General features: G+C 30.2%; 1 protein-coding gene across 1 annotated transcript in view; it reads right to left on the bottom strand.

Annotated features, from left to right (window-relative positions):
• The window catches only part of LOC100570582 (membralin-like), an 18779-nt gene that overhangs the window by 6055 nt on the left and 2036 nt on the right, over positions 1-10688 (bottom strand). The window contains exons 4-8 of the mRNA XM_008182453.1: positions 9689-9795; positions 9525-9615; positions 9188-9326; positions 9018-9109; positions 5966-6110 (exon numbers count right to left, since the gene is read on the bottom strand). Of these exons, the coding sequence (XP_008180675.1) occupies positions 5966-6110; positions 9018-9109; positions 9188-9326; positions 9525-9615; positions 9689-9795 (574 nt within the window). The remainder of the gene's footprint in view (positions 1-5965; positions 6111-9017; positions 9110-9187; positions 9327-9524; positions 9616-9688; positions 9796-10688) is intronic.

The following is a 10688-nucleotide window of genomic DNA, read 5'->3' as shown; positions in this document are numbered from 1 at the left end:
TATCCCCCTCATCCCCCCCCCGTTTGACCGCCACTGTACGAAACACGAACACAGTTAGGGTAGATTCCATAATATACGCGATATTTAATGTATTGGGCTTGTATAAATGTTTAATTTCTCTTGGAAACCACAGAAATCGCGATAAGCTACACCTCGGGTTTCGCAGAGCTGAAACAGATAAACGTGACTCTGCAGATCTCTATTGACTGCCAATGAGCGGAAAAAATATTCAGATATATTCTTACGTGGAGTACAATTCATTCGATCCAAGCAATGTTATAATACATAATATAATGTTATCATATAATTGAATGTACGAAAATCTTATGTACACGTAATACGCAGAATACACACTGCACGATATATTATAATATAATTATGTAATATCAATATTTTAAAATAGCATAATATGTCATACAATAATTTACAATATATCATATATACCTATATCTATATAATATAGTTGATTAATTACAAAAGCTATCGAAAAAAAAAAATATATACAATCGTAATTTAGTTTTTACTACCTAGCTAGGTAGAATGGAAAATAAAAACAAATACAATCTTAAAATAAGATTTAAAAAAATGTTTGTGCGAATAATAAACAAGATATTACTACTAGTATTCATCGTGTAAACAATGAATTCCGGAAGCTCATGCGTACCGTTTTCATAAGGAGAAATTAATATAAAATACAAAATAATAGTTATTATAATAAAAAAAAGCAATATTAAATATAATTATTATACGATATCTATATATATACCTACATACTTTGTCAACGTATATGACGTAGATATCGTATATTATCACACATTATAGCCTATAGGGCAATTAACGAGTTAATTATGATATAATATAACCTGAGCGGCGTTATAAAAACTGTATTACAATAATGGCAGGAGGAGCAGGAATTCCCGCCAGTCTCTTGGTGATGTTGCTGTTGTCGCTGGATGATCACCTACTGCGGTTGAACTTGCAGCCGCAAGTACGGAATCTCGTAGCGGCGATAAAAGTAAGCCATGGAATGCTGCGGGGAAAAGGCAAGACAAAAAATGTTTAAAACTGTTTTAAACTTCAAATATGAACTGTAGACGTGACGGTCTGCAATTATACAACTCGCCGGTTTAACTGCCCTCCTAAGCCAAAAGGCAGTAAGCAACAATGTAGTATAGTTTTCAGAAAAACAACTTTTTCTGAACGCCTTGTTATTTTCATCAAATTATCAAAATAAAATTTTGCATAGTATCATTCATATATTTGTAAATACGTATATATTTAACCACGTTTATTATACAATCTATTGCATTTACGGTATTTTTGCTAAGGAAACAAAAAAAAATCACCTTAAAATAACGAATACTTTTTTACGAAATATTTTTAATTTTGTTAAATCACTTACAGACTGATGAATCATTAAAACTTTCAACGTATATATATATAGGTATCTAATAACACACTATACCTATACTATCAACATAAGAATTTAATTAAAAACGCTCAAATCAAATGTCTGGAACACACGATGAAAACGCGATAACCTTATCGGCTTACTATATATGGTGATAATATAATATATAATAATATTATAAAGGAAGTAGGAACTATAAACATACGTACATAATATTAAATATGTATAATTTTTACTACGTTAACGACCACGTAAACCACCGGCGTACAACAATAACATTCGTCTCCAGTAAAGAAAAAAATGTCATTTTCCTATATAATAGTAAAAATCAGTATGCTCGGAGGACAACAGAAACATAATTATACCATATACCAGATACCTATATTACAGGAAAATCTCCGAGTACAGTTTACAAACACAATACACCTTCGTTAAGTTTTTTTATATTAAACTATTTTTTGCCCTCGTTTTTTTTCTAATAAAATAAAATTAAAAACAACGGATCGACTTGCAGTGTAACTCGAGACAAAAAGTATCCCACTGGAATTCATAGTCGGAATAACACGATTCTAAAAAAGGTACTCTATTATGATTATAACAACACTACGTACGCATATATCGATCCAAAATCGACGTACGTGAAGTTGGCACCCCGACATCTTCCGATCAAAACCCAATCAATATCATTTTTTTGCAACCAATTTGCAACAATTTTTAACGTTCATAAAAAAATTTGCAACACATTTTTTACGGTGCTACAATCAAACATAGCATTGGGGTGCCAAATTCACGTGGCACCCCGAAACCTTCCGATGGGAAATTTTCCATTTTCCGGGATTCCGGGAAAACCAGACTGAATTCTGAAAATAGCGTGGCAAAATGTAGCAAATTCGTAGCAAATTGTGGATACCAATTTTGAGGTGATAGGTGAAAGTGCCGGTGCTACCGCCAAGATAGCACTGGCATGTTTGTTTCCGACTTGTAGCAAAAACTAGACTGTAGCAAATACTGAAAATTGCGTAGCAAAATGTAGCAAATTCGTAGCAAAATATTGATGTATTGTTTGAGGTTGTAGCACTAAGTGCCGGTGCCAACTTGACGGACATTTCTTGAAACCGATTAAAATTTAAAACTAATATCTGTTTCTTCGAATTTAATAAAGTTAATTACCTACCTATATTATTTATAATTCTAGTTAAAACGAGTATTTTTATGCGAAGAAAATATTTTGTTTGAATACCGATGCTATAACTAATTACTACGAAATATTAATAGGTAATACGAATATTATTCTATTTATATTTTTTAATATCATTACTATACTCTCTGATTCAAAATTAAAATACAAATATCACAATTTTTATTTTGTTCTCTCCTATATATGCGACTATAACGTTTGTATTGTTGTTATTTGATGTATTTGTGTATATAGTCTGATTCTATTTTTAGTATCTATTTAAATTAATATTTTGTTGAAATATCATAGATGAAGAATTATTTTTCAATTAAACTAAAAATTAAGGTCATAGAAATTTTCAATGCATAATTTAAATTTAAATTAGGTAAATAAATACTATTAAATTAACATGACTTCAATTAATAACAAAAGTCAATTAAAAAATATTCATTGAAAAGTTATTAAAATAACTAGGTAATGAGTGATAATAATTTTGATGGTAATGTACTGATGAATATTATTATGTGGGTAAGTAACTTAAGGCCTGTACGACTATAGGGATTTTATAGTAATAATATTTTCTATATTTTACAAACTTACAACTTATATAAATAATATTTTTTCTGGATGATATAAACTTCAAAGTTAACTTAATTAGGAACATAATAAATATTATAATTTGATTTTAAGTTGCAAATTTTTTGATCGACGTTGCAAATCGTTGCAAATTGGTTGCAAAAAAATGACACCGATTTGGAGCCGATCGGATGATGTCGGGGTGCCACCCATAAACAGAATTTCGGTCATGTCGCGGTAAAAAATGTGTTGCAAATTTTTTGATCTACGTTGCAAATTGTTGCAAATTGGTTGCAAAAAAATGACACCGATTTGGAACCGATCGGACGATGTCGGGGTGCCACGTGAATTTGAAACCCCAATGCTATGTTTGTCTGTGGCACCGTAAAAAATGTGTTGCAAATTTTTTTATGGTCGTTGCAAATTGTTGAAAATTTGTTGCGAAAAATTGACGCGGATATGGAGCCGATCGAAAGGATTCGGGGTGCCACGTGAATTTGGCAGACCAATGCTATGTTTGACTGTAGCACCGTAAAAAATGTGTTGCAAATTGTTGCAAATTAGTTGCAAAAAAATGATATTGATTGGGTTTTGATCGGAAGATGCCGGGGTGCCAACTTCACGTAAGTCCAAAATCGATCGGTAACGCTATTAGAGTATAAAATTAACAATTTTTATATATATATATTTTTTTAATTATTAATTAACTTGCGGCAACTTAGGCCATTTGGTGGTATTTAACTGTGGGGGAGGGTACTATGGGTTAGGTTTGTTAGTTGTATGTATGTGTTTGTTAGTTTGGCAGATTTTTTAGTGGGCACCTGTAGGTACCTGCCATGCTCGGGTGAGGCCCGAAGAAAAATGCCACCGGCGGCCGAGGTCTTGAACCGGCGTCAGTGCGCGTTGCAACAGACGCCTTAGTCCGCTCGGTCACTCCGTCCCCCCATTATTATATTATTGTACTATATTATGATATATTATGCTATTATACATCGTGAAATAACATTTCGTATTACCTCAATAAAGGACCACGAACAGTAGAAAGTCAAATATGTATACTGGGCGTCGAACCGATAGTTGTAAGCGTAGAACAAAAAGTGGTACAGATAGAAAAACCTGGAACCGAAACATAATCGATTTACATAATATACAAATACATAACGAGTAAAACCTCCTTATAACGGAATCTCTCGGTACAATCTGATTTTTCCGATATAAAAGAGTTTCCGTTATAGAGAGAGACTAAAACATATGGGACACATACTATAGGTTATTCCGTATCCGGGACTATTTTTTTATTTCCCGTTATAACGGAGAATTTTGTCTTATAGGGGTCCGTTATAAGGATTATTTACTGTATACAATATAGGTACTACGGTAGGTACACACAACAGTAGTACACATGCCGTGTCTATAAATATTACAATATACGTATATATATATACAGGGACCTGGCTGGCTGGCTGTGTTACCACTATCCACCACCACCCTGATATAGCCTGATTATATGATATATAATCATATGAATAGTATACTAAGGAGCACAAAACACAAAAAATAAGTTTGTTTAATTTGAAATTATGTTCGATTTTAAAAATAATGGTATAGGGTTTACGTTTCTATAATCACATTATTCGATAAATTATTACTTTGTGAGCAAGAAAGAAGACGTGTGAAGTCATTGGGCACGGCTCACCGTAATTGCCTATCTCATACGTGTAAAAGTTCCTTGATTCACAAGACAATTTACTGATCTAAAAATTTTATTTTTGAAAGTAAATGTAGGTACATATATTTGTGTTGTTTTTATATTGAAAATCTGAGTTTTATCGACTTAAACACATAATGTTACACACATAATATTATATGAAAACTAAATTTCAAAAACAAAATTTTTCGATTGGTAAATTGTTGTGTGAAGCGAGGAACTTTTACATGTTAAGATAGGCAGATACGATGAGCCGGACCCATGACGTAACGCGGCTATTCGACATTTCTTAATATCTCTTAAAGTAATATTTTTTTTTACGTCGGATTTTCACCGATATCATTTCGTATAGCCATTAAACCACACCTATCTACAATAATTAAATATTTAAAAAAAATTTAAAGAACATTTTATTTGTGTTGTGTGCTCCTTTAATCGAAATAGTTATTCCGACTTTTGAAGTATCTACCTACAATCAACAAACTCAATATAAACTAACTTAATACTAAATACTATATCTAATAGTTAGTAAATATTATAAACAAACTCAATAAATCGGGCCATCTTCTATTATTGAGAAACACGAAAAAAAAATTTAAATATTGTGGTCAGGTAAAACCAAAAATTAATTAATTAAATTAATTAGAAAATGTACGGTGAAAACACAGGTATATAAAATATTATATAGGCGCCGTTTTATTTTTAGCCATCTAGTTACACTTCTGCAAGAGACGACTTAGCTGGCACACTTACGCACACACGCCTACCTACAGAGTGAGTAGGGGTGGATGAAAAGTGAAATATTGGTGACTGGTATATAATCCATTACTGTTCCTGTCATCCAGTCAATGGAATCCCCACGTAGTGTTGCGTTCATATTCCTCGTCCTGCAACGGACCCTTCCTTTCTCTTTATTTTCTGTATTTAATGACAAACTATGATGCACCCTTGTTCGAGACAACTTTCTCGTGTGATTCCTTCGCAAATACCCCCCACCCCTGTCTCTGTAATGCCACCCTCCCGACGAAGAGTATAGTATATTATACGACGTCAATAATAATAGCTTTTATATTACCCTATACGTAATACTCACTTTGGCCAATGCTTTTGCGTGAGCGGACAACGGCCATATTTGGTTTGGTATCGATTAGCTACCCAGACCGTCAGTATGATGTAAAACGGCATTTTGATGTCGCTAAAAAACTTTAGCATAAAGGCAAACAACACGGACCACATACCTGTAGGGAATTTAAATAATAATATTTATTATAATAACAGTAAATAAGTGAACTCAAGGTAAATCGTCATCGGAAATATCATTGCTGCACACACACGTCACACACACACACACACACACACACACACACACACACAATGCAGGACATGGCACAATGTTATCGTGTTGACAAAGTAGGTACGTCTTAATTGTTAATGCATAAAATTATGTTTTCGGGGGGACGGACTTCAAGGCGTCAGTGAACTCCGATGACGCGTACGCTGTTTGACAGGGTTTTAATTAATGTTTTAATAATAATAAAATTCGGGTGCGACGAAAAATCACAAGGACGGATTATTATTATCGTCATTTATTTCACTCACCGAACATAACCAGTAGGACGAAAATCAAACGTGGTCCCGCCGTCAACAAAGAGCCGTTAAAAATTATTTGACGCATCAAATCCCCTGAAAAAAATATAAGCTGCATAAAAATGTAAAGAATTTTTTTTTAATAATTATTATTTATATATTTTAAACACCATAATAATAATATAGATTACCTATGGAAACTCCGAGTGAACTCGTTAAGAGCATTGAAATTAATGAAGCCTGAAAGCAAAAATCAAAAACAAAAATACAAACTGTTTAATTTCAATAAACTTATATACAATATAAATATATATCAAGTCATTAATAGTCATCAAACATTTAATGTGGCTAGGAAATCAGTTTAAGATTGTACAACATGAGATTACGCACAATTTTAAATTCTTAAGTTATGTATTTTTTAATTAATAATTTTATTGGATAAACGATGATAGAAAACATTTTTTAATAAGCCTTTGACGTTATTTTTATTTATAATAAATGTATTATTTAAAGTGTTATCCTCTGTTTTAAAGATTGCTTTGTCAATACCAGCACCAAACCTAATATTTTGTCATTCATCGGCAAACTCCTGGGTAAACTCTAATATACTCTATTGAAGGAACAACAGTCCAAAAATAAATTATCTTAAAAATTATATTTATTGAAATCAACTTAAATACCCAACTTAAAAATAAAATCGTTGTTTGCTTTTGAAATCACCAATTTGTCTAGAACTATATATTATGAAAAATTTCATAAGTACCTATAAGGAATTTATAAAAATATTTGAAAGAATATCCAACTTACTCAAAGCAATTATTAAATATTTAATTTCAATACATGATAATATTCCAAATATATTTTACAATCAAAATCCTGTAAATATTTTATAAATATGCATGTAATTTAGAATTATTATTCTATCATTATTTTTATTATTTTTTTTTTAAGTAGGTATGTTGTTGGTAACAGTTGTTAGTTTTAAATTCAATGATTTTGAATGTTATAATTATTTAACTATTAGATGACACACATAGATGTTATAAGATAAACAATGCAAACTATATGCATAGGCACCTACTTGTATATACATGCCATATTGCACTATTATAAATTATAATTATAAATTATATTTAGGGGCATGAGGTGGCCGAGCGGTCTAAGGCGTCGGTTGCGGCGCTACCGTCGCCGGCTCGATTCTCGGTCACCGGGCGGCATTTTTCTTCTGGCAAGTCACGGTGTACGAAGAACAAGTGCCGCCATCCCCCACCCAGGCATGGCAGATACCTACGGGTGCCCACTAAAAATCTGCTAAAAATACACACACGTGTAAACAAAAACTACAGTACCCTCCCCTACAAACAAACCAAAAAACAAAAACAGCTAATGGCCATAGTTGCCGGGCTTAATGATCAATGAAAAAAAAAAAAAATTAATTATAATTAATGGTTTAAATAATAATTTATATTAAGACATTAATTAATAAAAGGTACCTATATAAATTCATAATATAATGTAATATTAATATTATATAATATACAAGTATAATACATATGCCTTTTTTTTATTGAACAAAATTTAGTATATTTACAATCTGAATTTACAAGTATACAATTTAGGTACCACTCTGTACAGTAGTTGTTGAGCATGTCGTTGTAATGGATGTGTTATATTTGAATTCAATGATAAATAAGTGTATACTAAAAACGATTCTGATCGGAGACATTGTGTCAGCCTAGAATACTTATATAAATAATCAAATTTAATACCTAAGTAGTTAATAAAAAAAATATTAACAACAATTTAAAATAACTCATGGTTATAATTTTCAGTGAACATTTTTTTTTATTGACAGAGTTACTAAATAAAAACTTGTTGGGCACCTTCTATTAAAATGTCTTATTTAACCTATGGAAAGAAAAGCTTTTATGAATTTGAAAAGTAGTTAACAAAATTTATAAAAATATTATCATGGCTATAAATAGATCATAAAGAGTCAAAATAATTTGAATATGTTACCATATATCAAATTATGTAAATTGTGGCACATGTCAACGAAAATTATGTCAACATTTGAACTTCAAACGCTTATAAATAAAAATCATGCATATGTATTTTAAATATTTTAAATTTCTAAAAGAATAACTTAGGAAGAACCATGTATTATAATATTTTCAAGATTTATGACTGTGAGCATTTTTTTATTAATTTAATGATGAATTGAAATATTAAATTAATTTAGTTATATAAATATTTGGCAAAATAGTTTCTCAAGCCACTATCATGGTTCTATTCACTTAAGAATTACAACAAATGTTCAGTAAATATTTCGTTGTTTCCCTGTTTATTTAAAAAAGTATATAATATTGTAAGGAAATGTTGTACTTTTGATTAACAACTAGATCAACTTTACTACCACGACCCCCTTCTGGTTGCAATACCAAAAATACTCCTCAATTTATAACAGTGTTGATGACAACTTAACCCATTTGTCTAAGGCACTGATTAAAATAAGAGTTTTTTTGTTACACAGTACATAATAAACAATAATTTCATACTCACAAATATGAGCATTACGAAGAATGATGGAATGTATGACGTTATATCCGTCCAATGGGTCAACCTTCTATATTTCCCAGTAATGACATTTCTGAAATATTAAACAATAAATTTTATCTCCATGATAGTAATAAATTAAAATTATTTACAACCAACCGTAAGTCTTTACCTCAATATTCCTTTCTCTTGTTCGTTTACAGACAGTGATTTAACAGAGGACATTAGTAATTCATTGTAACCAAAGAAATATTCCAAGAAAAACTTATCTACTGAACCGCCAAAATACTTGTCCCAGGTACACTTTAGACCTACGAGCATTACAGGAATGCCTGACTGATTTCTAGCCCAGGGTGACATTAGCAAGAACTCATGCTCCAATGAATATTCAACAATGTAATTTTTGTAAAATATTACTAAAAAATAAGGAGCAAAAATATTTAATGCATTTTCATTATCAAATCCCATTCAAGCCCATTTCACAACTTATATTATATAGATATAGATACCTTTCTGGTCGTTGATCAAAGGTAATTTGGTACTTATGGACTGGAATGATGAATCGATTTCTAATACACCTCTAATAGAATTATTTGGAAACTGAAAAAGATTAATATATTTGTATTTTATTACCATGTCTATAAAAGGGATTCAAATTGAATATTATAAGTACCTTGGTAGAACAAAATTGTGCTGAGTCTTCTACTGTCAAAAAATCTGATTTACTGGTAGAATGATGATTCGTATTAGTGGTACTGCCAAACATTTTTTTTTTTTCATCTAATTAAAAAAAACAAAAAACAAGAAAAAAATAAATGTACATAATAAACAAATCAAAAATGTTTGTCACTATTTAAATAATATATGTTAGATATACCAATTATGAAAAACCCCTGATTTTGTGGTTTGGATAAAATCATCTTTACCACTTTAAAAGTAAAAAATATATTTCATGGTGACTGTCAATTATTCAATTATTACAAAACCATATTATAATTTGTGAAATTATTCGAACAATTATTAAAGGACTCTGAAAGCTATAACTTAAAATAATTATTAATTTATCTATACTTAAAACAAACATGAATTTAAAAACAATTTCATCAGAAAGTTCCATTGAGCATAATATTATACTGAAAATAAAATAAACAAAACAGATTATTATTTATTGGCGAATATAATATAGATATTAAGTACCTACCCAAGACTATTTTTTGCTGGATAAAATATTTGAGACTGACCTAATCTAACCAAACTCTTTACTTCTATTGAACTATTTATAAGTCACATATAATTATGAAATACATTTATTTTTTAATATAATATTTGATATCACCCATATAAAACAAGGATTGAAAAATTGAACAACATCATTATAAACCCACAAACTGCCACTGATATAATATATAATATATAACTATAAATATTTATTAGTACATTTATAGGTAATTTATTGTCATGCAAATAGGGATCAAATATTTTTTGACTATTTTTGGCAAAGTTATATTTAAATTTACCAACAAATCAAATGTAATAGTATGATTTTATTAATAATATAAAGTATAAAAAATGAGAAGTAAATTGTATTCATTTTCTTTTTCTGCAGAAATTAATTTAACCTTAACCTGCCAAAAACACTTGACCACTCTATGACACTAAGAAAAATAATATTA

Source organism: Acyrthosiphon pisum, chromosome X (assembly GCF_005508785.2).
Source record: "Acyrthosiphon pisum isolate AL4f chromosome X, pea_aphid_22Mar2018_4r6ur, whole genome shotgun sequence".
Classification (NCBI taxonomy): Eukaryota; Metazoa; Arthropoda; class Insecta; order Hemiptera; family Aphididae; genus Acyrthosiphon; species Acyrthosiphon pisum.
Note: the sequence above shows the minus strand (reverse complement) of the source record. Positions and strands in the feature narration are given on the sequence as shown.